The sequence below is a fragment of the Mugil cephalus genome, chromosome 6 (assembly GCF_022458985.1).
Source record: "Mugil cephalus isolate CIBA_MC_2020 chromosome 6, CIBA_Mcephalus_1.1, whole genome shotgun sequence".
Classification (NCBI taxonomy): domain Eukaryota; kingdom Metazoa; phylum Chordata; class Actinopteri; order Mugiliformes; family Mugilidae; genus Mugil; species Mugil cephalus.
The window spans coordinates 27,350,064-27,372,978 of NC_061775.1; the positions used below are offsets into that span (position 1 = coordinate 27,350,064).

The window sequence follows — 22,915 nt, forward strand, 5'->3', positions numbered from 1 at the left end:
GAGTAAATGGTTCGACTTTGTTCTCTCTTCCAAATACGTTCACCTGATTTCTTGGCTCATAAATGAACTTGGTGAGTACGATGATACTAGGAATGATTTAAACACGATGGAAGGAAATTCAAAAAGAGATGGAACATAAACCGAGATTATCCACAGTTTTACAGTAAATCTGACGTGCGCATGCGTCTGATCAACGATGAACTCTCCAGCTGTAAAACTTGTAATTTAGACGGATGCTCTGGTCTGATTTATTCAGGGCTGCCTGGACGTAGAGCTACGGTAACTGTGTGTTACGTCGCGGGGCTTTTATTTCACGAGGCACCGACTCTTTGTCTGCACACACAGTCACACACAACTTGTCCGTCATTAGCAGCTCGAGCTCTGAAGCCGCTCATTTGTGTCTGTCAGTCAGACGTCGCTGGTTTATATCAGTGTGTGTGTGTGTGTGTGTGTGTGTGTGTGTGTGTGTGTGTGTGTGTGTGTGTGTGTTCACAGCCTTTTAAATGTCATTTTTGACCTATTGAGCATTCTGATGAGGCCAGCTCAGAGGCTGATGGCTGCGACGTAGATGGAATATTGATTGGGTTGCGAGTGTGTGAGCCGGGGGGGTTATTGTTAAACATGGAGCTCTGCAGCACTGAGATGATGACAGATTTGACTCTAAACACCTCGCAGGTTGTATAATTGGATGGAAGGAAAATGGTCCAGCCCAACCAATGCACGCACTGATATGTGGTCAGAGCCTGAAGTTGTTTTCCCGTAAACGCGAGCGAAGAGAGAGAAGATCAAAAAGATCAAATAAAATCTCAAACCAGGGAAGCACTGATGATCAGTGGGAATCCTCTATCGACATAAGCAACTGGAGTAGAATGGAAATAGTTCAACACTGAGTCTGAGATTATGTTTTCATTCATATCTGGAAACGACAGACTGTGGGTGCAATGACAGCTTCTTTAACCTGCTGAGACCCTGTGTCCTCACATGGGGACATTAAGTTTTAGCTTATTCCGCTTCATTCAGACATGTGGTCCTCAGAGTTAGCTCTAACCTAAGAACACTTGCAAATAATTTTTTTTTTTTTTTTTTGATGTTGGAATTTTTAAAACCAAAAGGCACCTTTTTTGACACAACTTCTTTGTCTTCTTGTTCTGCTGCTTCATTTTTTGGACCTTTCCATCTGCACCAGCCTCACAGTGACACAGTCGCACCATGTGTGTTTAGAAGCGCTACATTGACAATGGTCAGGTCTGAAACTGTGTATTATAAGTATAGTATATCAAAAAATTCATATCATAATGAAATAAATATCGGCCAATATCACCCAGCCCTAGTGGTAGCAAAACCTCTTCTTAGGAGGAGAACAAAGACAAATACTTGGGCAAACTTTACATTTCGCATTCTATAGAAAGAAAACATACCCTGGCTTCATATAATGGTAAGGAAACGCGGCTCAGGCTTCAGGTTGGATGTGTCTTTTAATCTCTTCTGTCACAAGGCAGCAGTGGATAAGCTGCCGCTCACCTGAACAACACTTCTCCTTCCTCCTGAGTGTCTGTTGTGTGGCCGTTTACTTGTTTACTCAGCTTTGTGTCACATCCAAGGGCGAGAGATGGAAATGAATGAACTGTACGAGACACGGGACAAAAGATGGACTGGAATGATAAAAAGAAACAGGCATGAATACATTTTATAGCATTCAAGGAAGAAAACACTCTGTGGTCTGATGAAAGGATGATTTATTAAGAATTAAGGTCATGTTATAAACATTTGATATATATATATATATATACTTTAACAAACAACAGTAATATATTTTATTTATCGCTTCATTTTTCTTTGCACCATGACAACAACTTCACAGTAAAGCTATATAGTTCCCCGAAAGAAAATCACAAATAAAGAAGAATATAAGTCTCTCAGCCACGACACCTTGTTAAAAGATTTGATTAAAAAAAACAAAACAAAAAAAAAAAACAAATCCCATAATTTGTCATTGTGGTGCCTCCCCCCTTGGTGACTCATTTGCCTCTGTTGTCCAGGTGACAGTACAGGTACATGGACACAACCATGGCGGCAATCTGGAGGAACAGGAACACAATCAGGATCCTTGAAAACTTCTCCTTAATCTTCATGCACCTTTATTTTGTTTATTTGTACCTCTAACACTCCAACTCCTGCTGCGATGCCTCCTACAATGTTTGCGTGCTCTTTGAGCGTCTCCAGGATTTGTTCAAAACATCCCTAAAAGGACAAAAAGTTTTATCCAGAATTAATGTGACTTGATACGCTCAAGCAGTCACCAAATGACAGCAATGCTAAAGGAGAAAGACGAGATCTTCAATGTGTTGCAGAGTGACGACTGGCTCAACAATCTCTAAATGATCCCTAAATCTCTGCCCTTGAGTCAAACCGTTTAACACATGGTCCTAATTGATGCACTGTTTGTCCAGCATGTCAGTGGCCCCAGGACATGTAGCCTTCGCTGACCCTCTGATATTCCCCCAACTTACAGCTGGAGCAGGTTTTGTGATCTTGCGTTCAACGATTGCAGTTAAATTGGATTCTCCTTCATCGTGAATTGTAACCGTTTGATAAAAACCCTTGACCTTGTTCTTTGACTGAACGCCAAAAATGTATTAAAAAGGGATCAAATCATTAAAATGCAAAGCTTGACTCTTTGGATTTAGGTCAAGGTTTGTTGGATTTGTTTGTTATTGTTGGTTTTTGTGGCCACGTCATTGGGACAACATTCAACACCTTTATTCCATACATTTTAACTTCTAACTTCTACCACAATCCCAAATGAATAGACTATCACGTCCCAGGTCGGGCCTGTATGATATAAAACGGCAAATATACGATAGTTTAGCATTTGACTGACAATGAATGAAGCAGAGAAATGGCCAAGTGTTCATGTTTTAAGTTACTGCAGTTCCATGCACATAGAGTAGTTCTAATTTTGAATCATCTTTCAAATCATCTTAATCCATACGATAGTCTGGGTCAACACACAAAAATTTTAAAGCAACACTACAAACATTTCTTCATTTCCCCAGTTAAACTTCCTATTTTTGTCTCCGTTTTAACGCCCTGATGTTATTTAACTCAACCGCTCGTCTACTCAAACACAGCTTCACGGACCCGTAGACTCTCTTTAATTTACTCGACAGGTGGTTTATTAGTCATCTCACCTGCACAGCGCTGCGCTCGGCCTCGTCCGGGCTGCAGGGGGCGACGCTGGTCCAGCAGCAGCTCGGCGGCAGGCTGCCCCCGTTGTCCCCCTCGAAGCTGGAGCCCACAAAGTCGGTGTGGTTGGAGAAACCGCAGCATTTCAGCTGGGTGGAGGACAAAAAAATAAAATAATCCTCAGAACGTACATGCATACACTCACAAAGCGCAGGTGTTACTTTGAGGTTGAAAAATACTTCACCGCTATGAACGCGTGTAGTACTTAAGGCACACGGTACCTCTGTCATGGTGGTGTTCCAGATCTTAGTGACCACAGGATCACGGCCGTAATCGTTCTGTAACGCAGGAGTCGCCCACGCTTTAAGGATCCCCTCAGCCTGTGAGAAAAAAAAGAAACATTCCCTTAAACCTGAGACCAACTTCATCTATCAAAACAGAAGAATCTTCAGATTGACGTCACTGAACTTTACAAACAATCTAAATGCACATTTTGTCCTTACGGTTGAAAATTGTCCTACTAGAAAATGTCCTCCTGTTGAGATTCTCTTCAGTGAGTCTTGTGATTGGTCTGATGACACCAACCAGAGGGTGCTTGGAAAGAAAGGATGTTTCTTTTAATCTAGAAACACTGAGGTGGTTGTTTGGTGGCACACCTTCTATTTTTATTAATGTTAGGAGTTTTTTTAAGTGAGTCAGATTTTTCGTAGGTAGTAACGTCTAGTTTTGTTGTGTATCATTTATTTCCTCGTGAATGATTGTGTCACAGTTAGACTGTGGAAAAAATGGACAATGTGTCTCGCTTCCTCCCATTGGTCAAACTGACTCTAGTATCCCGGAGTTAAGTTCCAGTCTTAGAGTGGAGCCACGTTATCAATAACCCGCCCACAATTCCTCCAGACTCACTGGTGATTGGTCATTACTACGCTCTGCTGTAACTCCACCAGTCACAAAGAAATGTTCAGTTATATCTCATATCGCTACAGGACTGCTTCACAGGGCAGCGGTTGTCAATGGCAACCATCACATCCTGTTTTTATAAAGTCAAATAACTAAAAACAAAACCTCTCCAAAAAGCTAAAAGCCATCCCTGGAAAAAACTGAGGTGTGCTTTTTATGTTATAGTTTGTCACATCCATTACGAAAGATGGGGCGGGGCTTATATGACCTATATAGCAGCCAGCCACCAGGGGGAGCTCCACATGCTATGGCTTCACCTGTGAAGGGGCTGTCATGGCGTCCACTTTTCTTAGAGTCTTTGTCTGACCTACTAACACAGGAGGACAATGGGAAGGAGCTCTGTGGTTTGTGGTCAGCAGACTAATGGCTCCTCTGTCAAAAAAAATAATAAATAAACTGATCAAAATATCTCCACTTCCAGGTGCTTTATTTCTGAAACAACCCGATAAAATCACTTTTTAACAGGATCAGCACTTCATGCAGCCCTTTTTTATGGTGCACTGGGAAGATGAGACACCTTTATATGTAAATGTCTTCCTGTGCTGGCAGAGCTTTTACTGTCAAAGCTTCACATACGAGCACAGTCCCCCCCCTCCCCAAACCGTGGAAGCCCCTGAAAATAAAACACCGCAGCTGATTTCATGGGCAGGAACGGTAATTCTCCGGGAGCCACCTATTCATCAGAAATTAAATAAATCTCCCCTCGCACAAAAGCACCTGGGAAATAAACAGCGCCGGCCCGGCACCTGGAAAAAAATGAAAATAAATCAAAAAAACGGTCGAGCCATTATTCTCCATTCTTCTTCTTCTTCTTCTCCTTTTTTTATGGTCGTAAACTGAGGGGCATTTACATATATATTGATGCTCCTGATGGCTTCAGCCAGGACACATTTTGTCTGAAATTCATGTTTATCCAAAGTGGGGAAAAAAAGAAAAAAGCAGGTTGGGCTCAAGGCTGGGCAGAATCTTTTGTTGTGGAGAATTCCTTCACGAGCGCACAGGTTAGCTTCCTTTCACTCCCGCCCTCCCCTCCATCCCTGCTTCCTCTCTGCAGTCAGTTTTTTCTTTTTTGATTAATAATCCCATCGCGTCCAGGCACACAAAGACCCATTTGATGAGGAGGGAGGGTGCCTGGTTGACTGTATGTGCAGTTTACCTTCTGTGCAGATGCTGTGCGAGCGCTTGTACAGGGAAGTGGGGAGGGGACAGGGGAGGGGGGTGGGGGGGGCGGTGGCAGGAGACGCCCGAGGGGACGCTGGGATACATGCCACAATTAAAAGTGCCCCCCCAAGAAGCTGGGAGAGCGGCTAAGATCAGGGAGGGTTATTACCAGGCGGCTAATTCATCACTGTCACTCGGCCAGGCGCCCGCCTCGCCACATCCCGTTAAACACACACTCACATGCGTACACACTAATGTGGGCTCCACCAACACACACACACACACACACACACACACACGTGGTGGAAGGCCAGGACAAAGCCCACAGTAACACACAGCCCAGGGAGCGGGAGGCGATAACACATCTATCAATGTACAGTGGAGTGAACACATTTTACACACATGATAAAAAATCTTGTGCTTCACGTTGGTATCGATCTCTTGTTGCTTCACAGCGCGTTGCTGCTTTGGAAAATAAGCATCAGTATCTTGTAGGGCAGCGTCCTTCGCACGCCTCGAATCACTTATTGTTCTTAAGAGGAAAAAGCAAAAGCAAAGTGTGATCTGTTATATCGTCATTGGATTCAAGTCACAGAGTGAAGTTGAAAAATAGCTGATGACCTTTAAAAAGAGATTTACAGCTCAAACTACTTCAAACTGATGTATCTGAAGCAGAGTATGGAGGATTTCAACGCTGTTTGTCAATTTGACGCTATGATGGCTCCTCAAAAGTGAAGCCAAAGTTCCTTCTCTGAAGGAACACTTTTACTAGTCTTTTACTAAAGTAAATCATATCAAATCATGCTGAATAAAGCTGATTTACGATTTTTACAAAGTAAAAACAGTAAAACCGTTCTTCTAGTCAACTTGGGTTCTTCCCCATGTGGACTGGTAACTCCTGAAGAATCGATTCTAGAACCAGAACATCCTGGTTGTACATCCTGCTTCTACAAAGCCAAGCGTTTGGTTCAGGTGATGGTGGAGACCAAAGCCAGAGCTGGAAGAGGATGAGTATGTGTACGAGCAAATATATGATGACAAGTTCACCATATGGACTTGTAATATTGTACTTTTTGTACTTATTTCCACAGATAACTTTAACTGGATTAATAATAATTAATTCGATCGCACAAATTGTGCGAGAACACGTAATCTTCTGCTATGATCTTTGTTTGTTGTAAACCCATGAGTTGGGGAAACAATTTTTTGTGCAGCTGATGGATTAATATTTTTATCCTGATGGCTGGAGGTATCTTTAGGGCAGCTGTGTCAGTGTCACTTCTTTAATTTTTTGTCTAAAAGGTCAAGCAGACGTTATTTGTATTCAGGAGTCCTGTACTCACTCCCTTTCACGAGACAAAGAGCTGATTTACGGGTCAGTTGTTGTCGTCTCTGAGCTTATTTAATAAAATGCCTGCATGCCGCTGCTGAGAAGGAAATAAAACCGTAGCGCGCGGCACCGTAAAACCAAACCAATGAGCTTTGGGATCCTAAAATGCTCCATAGAGCTGAAATGACGTGTGGAGTCAGGTGATAATTCTCTCTGGGTTTGTCACAAGTGAATCCCTTCTCATACACACGGTCATTTTTTTCCATTAGTAACATAAAAATATGGATTAGTGCAGAAATAATGTGAGTTAATCATCCCACATTACGTGATAATATTGTCTCTCATTGATAAGGAATTAAAGCAAACAGTAATCTCCATTGGATTTCGACTGCATGCAACTGTTGGCATAATTCATTAAACGCCACATTGCATCTCTTTCATTAATCCACTGTGAAGCTCATTTCGCGCCCCCCTCCCCCTCCCAGAGGTAATAAATCTCCACCGTGGTCACTTCTGAATCACTTTGCAGAGGAAGAACAACCTCGACCACTGACGGCCGCTCATAATGCCTTCTGGAATTGCTTATTAAATCTCAGTTATTCCAACCACCTGAAACTTATTGGCTCTTTGGTTGGATGAGCTGCGGAGACCCGGCAGCCAAAAGGCAGATTTATGCTACAGATAAGCAGAAGAGAATAGATCAACGCTTTTATTTATCGCCTCCTTCCATTGTCTACACACCTCTCTCTTACTTATTGACAGAGGCGGCCATATATATGCATATTAGATGTATACGGCCCATATTCATTATTCCAGCGCTATTGTGTTTACTGTGTCTTATCAAAAGCAGGAGATGGACAGCTGGTCTCACACCTCTCATATCCGTGCTGGAGCTGAGGATGTTCTTTGTGTTTTGTAATGAACAGATGATGCTAAGGCTAACAAACAGCGCAGTTAAATTGACTCTAAACCATATCTATGATCTCTTTAAGAAGATGAATCTTTGAGTAATGCCTTACATTTCACGGGGCTTTAGACAATAGCTGACACCCCCTTTCTTCCTTCCCCTCTCACACACTCTCTGCTGTCGATCCAACCTCACCACCACCACCACCACCACCACCCCACCACCCCCCAGCCCACCAGATGCCGTTCACGTTGCTCACTTTGCTCAGCGGCGCTTTTGTAAATGACAAGTGATAGACGGGGTAGATTAACTGCAACGAAACGGCAGCAGTGGTGCTCTCAGCTCAGCCATAGCTTCTTTGTGCGAGAGTTGGCACAATCAGGAAAAGGAAGAAAATACACTGGACAACCTGGATGCCGCTGCTAGAGAAGGGGAAAAGAGAGCATTCATTGTGCCGCAAAATGGGAGAAAACATTTCCATCATAGCATGCGTTTTTGAACCTGCGACAAATAAGATTTTCAAGAACTGCACCTGATCCAATGCAGGAATTCGATCTCAGCTGAGAATAAACAGGACTTGTAGTGTTTTTCCTTCTTTCTGTGGCATCGGAGGAGCTTCACTAGTTCTAAAATACTGGTGTTGGGGTTTAAAAAGTAACATCTGTGGGTGTTGCCCATCTGAAAGTGGCCTGACTAGGGTCTGTTAACAACCACATACAACTACAACTGTAGTTAGAGGAAACTGTTTTGATCCTGTTTTCCTTCCCCGGTAAATTGTAGAGATACCAGTTGTCTTTTGAAAATGAAAAAGCTACATGGATAAGTAGCGAAATGTCTTCAAGAAACAACAAGTCCAGGCCTTGTCTTAGCTTGTAATTTTGCATATACCATGACCTGCATGGCCGAGAACCTTCACAGAAATAACTCTATCATAAACCACATGCACGAAATCAACCAGCGAAACGTCAGTGTAGCCAAAGTTTCACCAGATTTGATGTTTCTGCTGCGCAGATCTTTGTGAGTTATTGTTTTGATATAACAAAACATCACATCAAGAATCTTGCAGTGAGACATCAGATCTTCTTCACCCAATCTGGAGCCCTGTAGCTTGGGACTGCTCATCATCTGGGTGGTTTTGAATTTCATTTTGCAGGTAAAAATGTTGGGCTGCTTTGGGATCATTCAGTGGACTATGTGACTTTGTAATAGCCAAATGTGAGTAGTGATAGTGGCTGGCTGCTGCATTCTGTTTCTGCACGATTACTATACTTCTAGTGCATTGTTTTTTATGATACACTACAGTAATAGAGTCGCTAAAGTGTATTTAGGGTGGTTTTATGTGCAAGACATGAAATACAGTTTCCCCAAGCCCCATGGTGTTACTATATAGGGTAAGCTGTGGGTTGAAGAATATGTAGCTGGTTTACAGTGCATTGTTGGTGGTTTTTGAATAGTTTTTAGGCTGAAAACCATTAGCTTTATCTGGCAACACTGTCTGCATCCCCTACACCAGCCCGCAAATCTTTGAGGACAGAACCTTCAAAGTGGAAAGTCATTCAGTTCAGAACATTCTCCAGTTCCATTATCACTCTTAAAGAGACTACTGACAACTCGCCTTGTTTCCTACGACCCTCTGCACCCCCACTGGGCTTGCAGCATCAGTGGGGGTGCAGAGGGTCATAATGTAAGGCCGTAGGAAACCAGTTGAGTTTTCAGTAGCCTCAGGAGTCTATGGTTGGTGCATGGGCTTAAATAGCTTAACTAGCCACACCTGAGCAGGCGCGGATAAAAGATATGGCTGAAAGGGCCTGAGGAGACACATTTTTATGTTGCAGGTCTGGAGCCACTTTGTAACATCCAGGCTTGTTGGTGAACATGTCAGAGACCCATCTGTAGGGCCACAACTTGTTAAAGAGGAGGTCAACATCAGTGAGGCCTGGTGGGCTCCTAAAGCTGAACCTCAGTTAGGTCTTAGTTAGCCAAGTAGGATGATTAAGACTATATGCCAGCCATCGACACTTGTACTGCCACTGCCATGCCACCATGGGCACGGAGGGGCATAACATTTTGTTGCATCCCACTATGTTCTGTTCTTGTGCATCTCTTGGTTCATTGAAAGGTATTATTATGGCAAATCCTGAAAAGCAGGTGTGTTTAAACCTGCAACATCAACTTGTGACAGCAGTGACAATCAGTGAATTCTAATTCTAATATGTATCTACAGAGCAGCTTAAAAGATTTGCACTCCTTTGCACATTTCTGCACAAAAATTACTCAAAACATCAGCGCATTTTCACAGAAGTCACGAAACACAAATATTATACTTTTCTATTTGTTTGTCTGAGGAGCTCAGAAGAAAAGAGTTGTTGTTGCTCATCGGGATGGAAAAGGTTCTAAAACCATCTCTAAACAGTTTGGAAGCCACAAATAATCCACAGAGAGTCAGGCAGATTGAAGACGACCAACAAAGATCACTCCCAGAGGAGTATGTAAAAAGCAGAAAACTGTGGGGTACATATACATTTAACCGGCACTCCTCATATACTGTATATATTTGCAGGTTTGCCATCTCCAGGAGAGCAAACAAATGGCATTCCCAAGCATTTCAGAGTCCATTCAGCTCCTCCCTGCAGATGGACGTGAGCTAGATTACCCCACTTGCTCCGGGGGCCTCGGATACATCCGCTGACTGGATAAAAACTCCACTTCTATTTTCTTTATTAGGATACCGCTCTCCACTAACCTCCTTTTTACATAGCTCATTTGAAATCCTTGTAATTATTATACGTAGCACTAAATGGAAATGGAGCACGTGTGGATGCATGTGTGCATGGGGCAAGGGGGAGGGGGGGCACGTATGTAAATAGGCTGTTTTGCATATAAAATGCTTTAGCTTCAATATTCCAGAGTAATAAATTGCTCAAAGTGAGAGACAGTGCAGGCGGCCCCGGGCTATCCCGGAGTCATTAAGTAGCCGAATGTAGTGAGGCGGACATAAAGCCAGTAATTCAATGATAGCTCGCCACTGTGATGGGGAATTTACATGGAGATAAAATCCAGAGAGTGGGACGAGGAGGTGAGAGGGTGAAAGAGAAAGACGGAGAGGGACGAGAGGAATTAAGGGACAAAGGAAAGGGGACTGGAGATGAGTGTTGGAAGAGGATGCGAAGGATTATGGTGAATGGAAACTTACAAATGAAGAGTAGGCCAGAGCCACGACTCCGGCTGCCACTTCAGCGATGAATATGATGAGGATGATGCAGAAGAACTATAGGGAGGGGAGGAGAAGAAGAAGAAGAAGAAAAAGAAGAAGGGGAGAAAAGGTCAAAGCATTTAAAAATATTCCACTATCCATAATAACATGTACACAGCAATCACACACCGGTGATAGAGCTCGGCTGAGCGCACAGACCAACAATAAGACGACGCGGAGCTTGAAGGATCTGGTGCATCCCTTCATCCTTTCAGTCCATTACAGTGGTTTCTCTCGTTGATCGGCTCCACCGTCATCCTTCAGCTCAGTGTGAGATGTGGGCTTGATAGGGGCTGTGTTGGGGGGGAAGGGGGGTTGCTGCCTGTGCTCCTCATTAGACTCACGGCAGCGGACTAAGAGGTAGTTATCCCCGTCATTAACGAGCACAGTAATGTACACGGTGCCGCTCGGGGTTCAGTACAGTCGCCGATGTGGATGAGGCGGGAGGAGTGGACGGGGTTATTAGCTGGCCTGCTGATGATCCAGGAGTTAATGTGAGGATGGGTGAGATTCTGAATGTGGAGCGACTGCGTAGAAAAGCACCTCGTGAACTCGTACATGATCATTTGCGGTGTTTTACATCATAACCTCAGAGGACGGTTCTCTTTTAAGGGTAATGAGACACGGTATATGTTTAACGACTGAGTTGTCCAACTATTTGCTTTAATACACGCTTGTTTTCCCAGTCTTACTGATAGATTCCTTCAGAAATCACCCATCCACGAACAGTGACTCTGGCAATATTTAGTTTTCTTGCAACTCCTGAGAAGAATGAGTGAATCGTTAGCTTTATCAGAGCTTGTTTCCATCAAACAGTCTTATCCATTAGCATCTCAGGTATTTATTAAACATATGCACCTTGTAGTGCAACGCCAACATTTAAAATTCCATTTACAATCAGTTGCGATACATCTACAAAGCATGCAGTGAAATTGCTTTTTGCTAGTATGAACTGTGTGATTTAGAGGCTTAATGTTACTTACAGTGAGCAGCAGACACTTGCTCTCCTTGTGGGCCCCACAACACCCCAAGAGCCCCAGCTTCACCAGCACGGCTCCGATGGCAATGCAGAAAAAGCCCACGTTGACAAACTGCATGCCTTGACTGGAGAACGGGCCCAGGAGGTGGAGGAAGGAACCCCCGTCGACGCTCACCCAGATCCCCATAGCCAGCAGGGTCAGGCCGCCCAGCTGCAGGGGGGTCCGGGAAAAACATGATTGGTGCAGAAATCTCTGCATGTGCTTGTCATTTCTAAAAGTGCATCATTGACCAGTTAGCCTTCACGGGATGTCATCCGGAGTTAACAGCGGCGAGTAAAAACGTCAATCATTTGTTTGCCTGGCAGTCATCTGGATGGGGTCAAGTCAACAGCTCTTGAAGGGGTAATAGGTTTTGGAAATGAGACGCCATATTACATCACTATCCCTCTTACCATTACCTCTTGGTGACACCATGACACCTCAATATCCAGCTCCATTCAGAGAGGAGGATTTCTTTTTGTGAGGCTGAGAGATGCTGCCTCAGGCTTCCTATTATGTATCAAGGCCGAGCAACAGCTTGGCTTCTTTTTACCCGTCTGAACCAAATGACTGCTGCTTCCTGCTTCTGCCTGCATCTCCTAATCTCTAATGTCACTCAGACACAACGGACAGAAATCCATTTAGTGATCGACTTGGACTGGTTGATGAAGCCAGTCCTGAAGGGTGCAGTAAGATTATTACATGCACAGCGGAGAACAAAGGAACTATCATTCCAGCCTTTTTGCAAAAAAAAAAAAAAAAGAGCTCATGCATGGTCTTGGTCTCTTTTGAAAGCCAAACTTTCTATCACTAAAATCAGAATCACTCTAAGTGATGTTGTTCTTGAGTAAACAAAGTTGGCACACGGTTAAAAAATAGGGAGTTGTTGGGTTTACCTGAATTTTACTTTGCTTTGAAAAAGTCTGTCATTTGAATCCTATAATGACTTTTATCAATGAAATCAGAATAAGACATGTTGCATCATGCAGCATTTACTCAAACACAACTCATGTACAGAGCTCTGATTGGTTCAAAAAGATACTGCTGTCCCATAAAAAGGAATTAAGGGTTAATAATTCATTTTGGGGGGGGTTACAGTGAGATTTTTTTATTTTCCAGCCCATCAAACACTAAACATCCGTCTTTGATGATGAAACACATGGGATGAGCAGTCAGCTAATCACCGTTGGAAATCCTGAGACATCTCAAATTGGCGTCAATGAAACACAGATTCTCATATGAATTTATGTTGCTAGAAATAGTCAATTTACTCAAATACATTAAAAGGAAAAGTTCTAAAAATCTGCAGTACTATTCATTTCACTCATCCTCTAAGTTTTAGATACTTCCCCTGCATCCTTTTTGACACTTCCTCTTAAGATTTAGTGAAGTGGTTCAGGACGTTTAGGAAACCCCAATACACACGTTGGATGATTTTGCTTAGTTATAGAACCACATTGGGACGTAAACCACCCCATTATTTAAAGGATTCGTCCTCTGTTTCCATGAAACCAGATAAATAAAACCACCCTAGTATCTGTTGATCCACAGCTTCATTCAGAATAGAACTTTATAGAATTTAGCTCAATGTCTAGAGTAGAAGACGATGAACCAATGTCTCCATCGTCTCTGTTCTCATTGATTCCAGCTTTGGTTCATCTTCCACCTCCATGTTTCTGTCCCTCCTGGAAACTCCTCAACCTAATGCTTTTACCCCACATAGAGCAAACATGCTCAGAGAGAATGGATTTATTCCAATGACCACAGAGAAACCAGCACATCAGGAGGTATTAAAGGTTTACACCACCCCTCCCTGCTACTGGTGCCAATGACTGATTTCTGACTGCAAATGTTTCACGTTAAAACTTGCAGAAAAGTGGCTGAAAGTATTTTTTAATATGAACTATCTTGGTAGGAAACTAGTTAAATACTGAAGCTGAGATCATCAGAGATCTAAATATGACATGAATCTGTTAAGTTAAATATGCACTACACACAAATTATACAAACAGGCACGAGAGAATAAAAAAATATGATTAAATTTCTGGAATAAATTGCTGTCACGTATAAACCTGTTTCAAATAAAGGTGATCAGTGAAGCAGCGAGTGAGTATTCGTTCTATTCACTTTAAAACCTGCAGAACCTGCTCGCGGCTGAATCCAGAACCGTGTCACATGTTTCACATTACACCTCGGATATCACCTGATCTCGTCGTCATTATCTCTCCGCTCCCTTCTCCTTCCTAATCTCTACACCTCCGACCTTCTCCTCTTCTTCTTCTTTTCCACCCCCTTATCCTCTCCCACCCACCCCAGTGTATTCCACCCTGCACTCGCCCCACTGAGGGATTTTTTATTTCTCCTCCTCCTCCTCCTCCTCCTCTACAGAAACCATGTTTGAAACCTGATATCACCCGTCAGGCTCCATCAGGCTGGTTACAGTCACTTGCCCCCCCCCCCCCTCCTTTTTCTGCTCTCCATCAGGAACCAGCGCTCCACATCTCCTGTCAGACACTGACATCTCCCACGCGGCAGTAATCTCCTGCTTCTTTTCTTTGTCTTTCCTGCTCTTCTTATCTATTTTTTACCCCCGTCTTGATTCTTTCTGCCTCTCTCCACCTTTCACTCCGAGGTCTCTCCTCTCGTCTCTCTTGAAGCTGCTCGGTGCCGTCACTGCATTAATGGCTAAATATGATACGACAAGTGTATTCCCCCTCTAACTCTGTGTCTGCCACTATCATCCCTCGCCAGGTGTAATTATAGCTGGCATGCTGTCCTTTTTTTTTTTTTTTTTTGAGGAGGGCTAATCCCTTTGATGGTGTGCCATATGCAGGTGGATGCCCTGTCAGTTTAACACCCACATGGCAAAAGGACTGAAAGTAAATCAGGTTTTGAAACAAGTGGGTGGATGGGGGGTAAAGAAGCAGAAGAAGAAGAAGCAGCAGTGCCTTCTATTAGGGTCATAGGACAGGGAATAAATAAGAGGCTGCTGAATAGGAGGCCACGGCCTCCAGAGAGGGTGGGGGTGGAGGGGGTGGAGAGATACGGAGGGAACAGATAACAGAATGGGCCCGTCCCACCTCCATGGTATTAATTCACTTTGAAAGGCCTGGAGAAAGGAAGACGTTTCTCGAGAATAAAACCAGCCTTCATGGCTCATATGACTGGAAGCTGACATCCTGATTTAGTCACGGTGCTCGACTGTGGATCTGAACACAGCCGTGCACACGTGACACGAGACGTTTCTTTAGGTTATTCCAAAGCACTGCCAAGCCAAAGACACATGACAGGAAGACATGTTTTTATTTAAGCCACCTTAAATACCACTCCTACAGCCCGGTCTAACAGGATTTATCCACTTATTAATGTAATTGAAAAACAAAAATATCTGGATTTGGTACTTTTTTTGAAGAGACGAAGATGCGTGATGTAAATAATTAGCTAAAGTCTTGGCTTTTATTTTTTTCCTGATATACTCTGGGACAACTGACAACGTGTTGGTGATTCTCAAGCTTTTTGATTATTTTTATTATTTTGAACATTATCTCTTTCACATCTGATTGGTCCAAGCAGAAGACCCTTATCTTCCGTTAAGTCCTAAGTTCATTCGATAAAGTTGCTAGGTCAGACAAACGACAGGGGTCTAGAAGTAATGTGGTGATGAGACAGCTAACATTAGCAACTGTGCTAATGTTACGTCTTTCCACCAGTTCTCACATAAAAGACCAACTTCTCAGCAGGGTTATTGGTTCATTCAACCACTATTAGAAATTATCACTCAGACTAAGTAAATAAGAGCCTTTTAAAATAACTAACTTGATAATATGATAATGAGAATGAACTCAGACTCTGAAACAACTAATGGCGATAATAACTTAACACTTTATATTCAGATAGGGACTTTGCAGCTTGTTCCAAAATCTGATCATGTGGTCAATAGAGAAATGTTCTACTGACCACTTGGTGGCGCTGCTGCTTATTTATCCACAGACTGAGATCAGATGTCCAGGGCTGGCAGGGGAATGAATTAAGACCAGGTGTGAACACAGGGACTAAAAGTCGACCAGGATGCATATCTGTCCAGACTGTTTCTGCTTCAGTCAGTGTGTCTGACTGCTACGCTACAACTTCTTCCTTTCTCCTCTAGCCTCCACCCGTTTGGTTTGATTAGTTTATCTTCTGTCCTTTTTCGCTGAGGACATTCATCTCAGTCGTCTGTGTTTGAGCTCCAGTTCATACTCTATCAGATGGTTTCTAGAATAACTTTTCTAAAGCTGCTACTAGAAAATCCAACCGTTTCTGAAGCCAACAACCCAGTTTTCCCTCAGCAGGGGTTTGACCTTCTCCCTCAACATTTCATTTGTTACACAACTGTTTCTGTCACTCGTCACTGCGTACAAGGACAGCGCTATGAACGCCTTCAAGGAGAGATTCTGGTAGTGACATGCTCTGTTTCAGTGCTTCAAATACATTGTTGTTTGTTGCTGAAGTACAACTCGGTTCAAAGACTCCCATCACATCACATCAATGTTTTGGAGGCATTAGGAAACTGGCAGAACCTCAGGTGGCTTCATTACCTTCAATACGAGGTACAGAAAAGACAAACCTCTTCCCTGGGGACCTATTTATGCACAAATAGTTGTACAGAAAAAAAAAAAAAAAAATCACCATAGCAGCATGTTTACTACATCCATGAACAAACCTGCTTCATGAGGGGCAGTAAAGATTCACCTTTGATGCAGGGTGGGATTAATGCCTCTAGTCACTGATCAGTTGTTATGTTTACATTGATTGTAGTTTTATTTTAATAATCAGAATAAAGAGCTGTCATGTGACCGCCTCAATCAGACCAGACTTTTAAAATAACCACGTGAACACTTGGCCCACGAGGTTTAAACATCCGTTGATGAGCGTTTGTACAAATCTGTGAGTTGCAAAAGTAAATGAACTCATTCCAGTGTGATTCATCTTCTCAAACAACAGATTCTGTTTGAATATTTTGATGCCATGTGTTTGGTTGGCTCCTTGTTGTCTACTGTCAGGACATGTGTGAAAATCCGCTGATGTTTTGAGTCATTTTTATGCAGGAATTCTGAATGATGCAAAGTCATTTAAGCACCGTTGCAATTTTATTAAGGTTGCATGTAGAGAAACCGATTTTTCTCAGCTCACTTTTTTAGGAAGTGTAAAGTTGAATGAGGAGAAAATATAATGGATGTGGGCTGAGGAATTCAAACATAATGTAGCATAATACAGTTATTAGATTAGCTCAAATGTCCTTGTTTTTATTCATTGCCTTGAATTTGTTATCCCGATGCTACATACAATAATAATAATCTTAATCAAATATGTTGTAAAAGGAAGGGTCTCCTCTTTATTCTATTATATTTTATATATTGTATTCATACAGTATTTTGTAAAAGCTGATATCATTTGAAGACACTTAATGCAGCTGCAGAGGCCGAAGTGTTGGAGCATGCGTTTGTGAGCTGAAGAGAACGGTTCCACTCTGCAGGAGTCTAACTTTTCAAATAGATATCATGATCGCTGCACTGCTGCGACTACTAGAGACACTGCCGCAGATTTATCAAGCAGCAGCGGTGGCGGTGGTGGCGCTCGGGCAGAAATGGGAAAAGTAAGGAAAGCGATGACTAAGCCAGAGAGCCTCATCTGTGACGGTGGGAGACCAGGTGGGTCCCTGACTCAGAAGGCAAATTCAGCTTACCACCGCCAGAGTCTCCCTCCATTACACAAACCACGTTACAGTTATCCGCATTAAGCCGAAGACGTAGGCGGCAAAATTAGAACCTGTGAAGCTAATGAGATGAAAATTGCAACGGTGAGGAAAAGGAGAATCGTTTAGGACTCCTGGCTCGCTCATCCGAGATGTTTACACCTCTCTGTTTGCTCTGGAGGACGAGATGAAATGATCTCCAGGCTTTGTGGTGTAAGATATCTTTTTTTTTGTTAAACTTCACACAACAAGACTTTTTTCATTTAAAAATGCAGAGCAGTAAATCGACATCCACCACCACCTCCCACCCGCCTCTCTCTCCTAATCACACACCACGAGCATGTAATCAAATTGGAAACATACTCACAAAGATAAGCATGTTGAACAAAACCATCATCAATTTGACGAATGTGAAGCAGCCCATTTTAATCTGCAATAAAAGGAGAAGATGAATTATAGCATTTCTGCTTTCATTATCCCAGACCTTGTATCTCTTATTCTCTCACAAACACACACACAGCAATTCAAAGTCTACTCAGCCACTCGTCACAGGCTGTGTTATTACATTCCTGCTAAACTACTGTGAAAATGACATCGCTGACAATGAGTCCTAATGATAACACGCAAAGCTGCGAGAAACAGTAAAGATAACCACTAATGGAGGATTACGGGAGAAGAGGGAAGGGAAATCAAAAAGGGGGAAGTTGTGTTTTCATCCAGCAGATTTATTTAGACTCAGATCTTACCCTTCAATATTTCTTTATGTCCAAAGTAGATTTAAACCGACCTTTGTCCTGGTTGTTGTCTGGAAAAAAAAACTAACACGTGCACAAAAATAATGATAATAATAATAATAATGAATGAGTTTCTTCTTCTCAGATGTCTCCAAACAGGAGTGTGAAAAAACAGCTCTGTCTGATTATAAATGTCTGTGTACTGAAATCTGAGGAGCTCTCTTCCCCAGGCTGGCTGGTGGCGTGAGAATAGGACTGGGTGTGGTCCCAGAGGATACAGGTGAAGCTGTGTAGCAGCTCAGGTGGCACTTCGGACCCCCACGAGGTAAACGGTGACACAGATTGAAGCTACACGGTCACATTTGTTAACATGATGGGTCGCCTGCAGTGCCTCTGCAATAGACCTGTCAGACCGTCAAAAGTAATCCTGAAAACCTGAGCCAGGAGAAGTCATATGAAGATTGAGAAGTGATATGTAGCAGTAGGGATTTAGTCATAACCTCATAGCTTCTGTTTGTTACTTGTTATAGTTGCGTCATGTATGAAAAAACAAGGTTTTAGGATACACGTGTTGCAGAGAAGCTGGTCCTGGAGTATAATTACCTGGATTTGGAGAATATTTGCTCTCCAGAAAATAAAGCCAGCATTCACAGAGATTCGTGCAATGAATGTTAGATCTGCACCTGCAAGTAGTTTTGGCTTCTACACATTTGTAAGTTGCCTATTTGACCAAGATTAGCTTTTTAACGGGAAAACATTTGCTTAAAGATTTACGCTTTAATTGAGACTCAAAAAACTAAAATTCAGCATCTGGGAGATGGAAAGTTTATGTTCTGTCAGACCTGTAGCTTCAGCTTGAATGCTATACCACCATCAATGAATATCTAAGACTAAAAGGGGCGCGTCTCAACCCTATACAGAAGAAAATAAAAACCTCTACATGAAACTGGGTAATTGTAAACCCAAGGAGAACAATGGAGAATGTGACATGCTGAACAAGTGCCTTAAAAGCTGTTAACTGGTCGACCTTTAAAGTTATTTCACCATCAATGACCTGCACAACAAAAGCAGATTCTAAACAGCTCACCTCTCTGGCAGTAGCCATTTTGTTGTAAACTGATTCAACTTCAGATGTTTGTTACCACATAAAACTTAACAAAAAGATTTGTTTGGCCCTGGAGAACTTTACTGGAGTATCAGTCTTCAACAAAAAAATAATTGATTCACATTCCTCAGACTCTTGTCACCACGTTGCTGCAAGTCTCTTCCTGTAAGCAGGGAGTGAAAAGTCAGTTCCAGTGATGAGGACTGTATCCAAATGGAGAATTCGACTCCTTTTAATATCTGATTTGTTCTCCACCAACTCCTGAGTACAATGTCTAGACCTTCGTCTCAAATTTCCTCAACAGTTGATTTGCCTATCTGCTGTTTGGTGCTGTTAATAAGAGATTGTTTCATAAAATGTACAAAAAGTAGGAACTAAAATAGGCTGAAAACATCTGCTGAGCTGCAAACTGTCTGCAGCCACCTGTGATACAATTTACTCAACAAAAATATTAAATAACTACAGATTCAGCATCATAAAGTCATGGTTTTAAATTACTTGTCACATAAAACTTATCTGGCACATACTTTAAAATTAATTTAAATTAGCATAATGCAAGCAAACTCAACTCAACAAACAACAACAACAACAAAAAACTTGTGAAGAAAACTAATGATGGAGTTTGCAGGTAGGCAGAGCCCTGAGGTTGCATTTGCATAAACTGATCATCATCAGCTGTTTCATTCAAGCATTAAAAAATATTGGTTCATTAACAGCTGTGTGACTGCCAGGTGACCATCATCCTGTTATGTTCACATAGGTATTAAAATAAATAATAATAAAAAAAAATCTTAAATACAAGACAAGCACATAGAAGAGTTCATAATGACATTCACCCTGACTGAGAGTCTCAGCTGCATGTTTAGTATCATCTAACCAGTGTCACTGCCCTGTGGTTCTGCTGATGCTTTTTGCCGTCGACTCCATTGTTCATCTCTTTGTTCCTTTTTTTCCTCCTGAGCACCACAGCGGCCAACCACTAGAGGGGAGTAGTGAACTGAACTGCCCCTCCACACCCCCACCCCACCCCACCCTCCACATACCCCAACCCTTCGCACTGTCAGAGTGCACCATTCCTCATTGTTGTCCTGAAACTTCAGCTGGCAAGTAGTGTCTCTCTGAGCAGAGGAATGTGCTCCTCTTTGTGCAGACAAGCAGGGGAAGACATGTTGCATTGGCTGTTCGTTTGTCACCACATTGTAATTATAATACCAGATTTAAGTGAGGACTCCTAACCCTAGGTATTTAACCCTAGGTATCTAACCATAGGTATCTAGCCCCAACCCTAGGTATGTAATGTCTAACCCTATGTATCTAGCCTTAACCCTGGGTATGTCATTCTAACCCTAGGTATCTAACCCTAAACCTGGGTATTTAATTCTAACCCTAGGTATCTTGTCCTAACCCTAGGTATCTAGCCCTAACCCTGGGTATGTAATTCTAACCCTAGGTATCTAACCCTAGGTATCTTGTCCTAACCCTAGGTATCTAGCCCTAACCCTGGGTATGTAATTCCCACCCTAGGTATCTAACCCTAGGTATCTAGCCTAGCCCTGGCTATGTAATTGTAACCTTAGGTATCTAGCCCTAGCCCTAGGTATCTATTATCAGCATTCATTTGGAAAACTCTGGCTAAATAGACTTGCAGCTGGAGCTTTTCTTGTCCTCTTTTGTCTCCTCGCTTGTTTCTTCCTGATACTTTTAAGTCGAAATCCATTTCTACTCAGCTTCAGGCAAAAGGGGAATGAAAAAAAAATATCTTTTTGAAAAATGGTAGCAACTCTTCGCCCAATGCCACCTTGTTGGAAAGTTGAGCCCATATCGGCTCAAGTCTCTCTCTGTAATATCACTTTAATGGCCTTATTGTGAGTTATGACAATCTCACCCACACCGTCATTAACCCACCGGTCTTTAATCTCAGCCAGAGAAGCACCTGTCAGGCTTCGTTAGCCATTAAACCGTTAATAATCTCCGCCGCCATCCACGCACGCACACACTCTGCGGCCGCGGCCGCGTGGAAAAAGAAATGATTAGACGGGTGCTTTTTCATCACCTCTGATGAAAGCAGCGACGGGCCGTAGAGATCCCGGCTTAGATGGAGAAGGTAAAAAACGCGGCACTTCCTAATGAGGTCGGTTAGATTGAGTATTATCAGTGGCCCTCCAGGGCAGCTGCCACAGTTATACATCTACTGCTGCTGGGCTGTTGCCATTACATGTATACCTTGTAAATCCTGTGAGAGCACTGATTCATCCTTTAACTTGATTTTAAGGTTGATATAATATCAGCCAGTATGTGCTCGGCAAGTTTAATGGTCTTAATGCTCATTAAAAGCTCTCAGAATCCTTGATGGAGCTTCTGTGAATCAGTCTGGAAATGAGGAATCTTTTTCAATCTCCCGGCGGCAGCAGCTTTAATCTGTTGTCCACATTGAAAAATCTCTCACATGTCCACATTTTTTTTTTTTTTTTTGTGAAATCTTCATTTGTTTGTAAAGTTTTTTTTCTCCCTGGAGATTTGTTAATGTCAGAAATCAAATATAAGTGTGACCTTTAAAGCACTTTATGCATTTAATCGTGCCGTTTTTATTGATAGATTGACATATTATTAACTCGCTTTCATAGCGAGGATTTTTCACATGTTAGGCACTTCACAACACTATGGAAACTAATATAAACTACTGTGTGTACTCCTTTGAGTTGAGAGGGTACATCTGCAGAAGATTTTTCAGAACCAATTTTCTGTCTGAAACTGAGGGATGAAGGATGGCCAAAGGTCTCCAGGTGGAAGGTGTTCTGTCATGGCCTCATATACCCCATGAGTGTGCTGACCTTACAGAATATGCCACTGTCCTATATGACACCGTCTCCCCAGTAAAGCAACAGTGTAATTACATTATGGCTACTTTAACCTTCTGCTTCTGTCCGTACGTCGTGTCTGGTGATGCTGGTCATGCAATCCCCGTCTCATGAAAATGCCAAATGAATTTGTATAAACGTCAGTGGGTTTTCATCGGCATGCTTTGGAAGTGATGCATTAATTACATTCAGTCTGACACTTCAGCCTCATCCTTCAGAACCACCTCACATTAACATCTGTCCTGGGCAATCCAGTCACAAGTGGCCGGCTTTAGGTACCTGTGGTCATACATGTCCGTGTCAAGCTCTTTAATGCTCTGTAAGATACAGCAACATCGTGTGGGACACATTTAATATTCCATACAGATGCTGCCTCTAAGGAACAGAGAAACAGCTGTTGGTTTTGTTTGTGCCACGACGTTCGGAGACGATGCAGATTTTGGAACAAACTCTTATTGAAGGCGGACACATTAACCCTAGAACACTAACGTCGGGTGATTTTCTCTCACAATTGTTGTCATGTGTTTTTCGTTGCGATGCTGCTGTCTTATTTAAATCAGACAATTGAAATAATAACCAGAGTTTTATACCGTTAACAGCTATCATCCTGTCCCAGGCTTGGTTAATCTGGCAACAAGTGGACAAAACTTAACTAGAAATAGTTTTAC

The 22,915-nt window shown here is 42.5% G+C and overlaps 1 protein-coding gene across 2 annotated transcripts; it reads right to left on the bottom strand.

Moving 5' to 3' along the window:
- Positions 1-1,757: 1,757 nt before the first annotated feature.
- Positions 1,758-18,478, bottom strand: LOC125009531 (tetraspanin-1). Of its 2 annotated transcripts, XM_047587572.1 has the most exons (8): positions 18,297-18,478; positions 17,918-17,980; positions 11,781-11,987; positions 10,738-10,812; positions 3,468-3,566; positions 3,192-3,335; positions 2,158-2,241; positions 1,758-2,078 (listed from the first exon to the last, which is right to left on the bottom strand). In XM_047587572.1, exons 2-8 carry the CDS (start codon positions 17,972-17,974, stop codon positions 2,019-2,021), a joined length of 726 nt encoding a protein of 241 aa, XP_047443528.1. In that variant the 5' UTR covers positions 17,975-17,980; positions 18,297-18,478; the 3' UTR covers positions 1,758-2,018. The 2 variants fall into 2 exon arrangements, with proteins under 2 accessions (XP_047443528.1, XP_047443529.1); XM_047587573.1 differs by lacking the exon at positions 10,738-10,812.
- Positions 18,479-22,915: the final 4,437 nt, after the last annotated feature.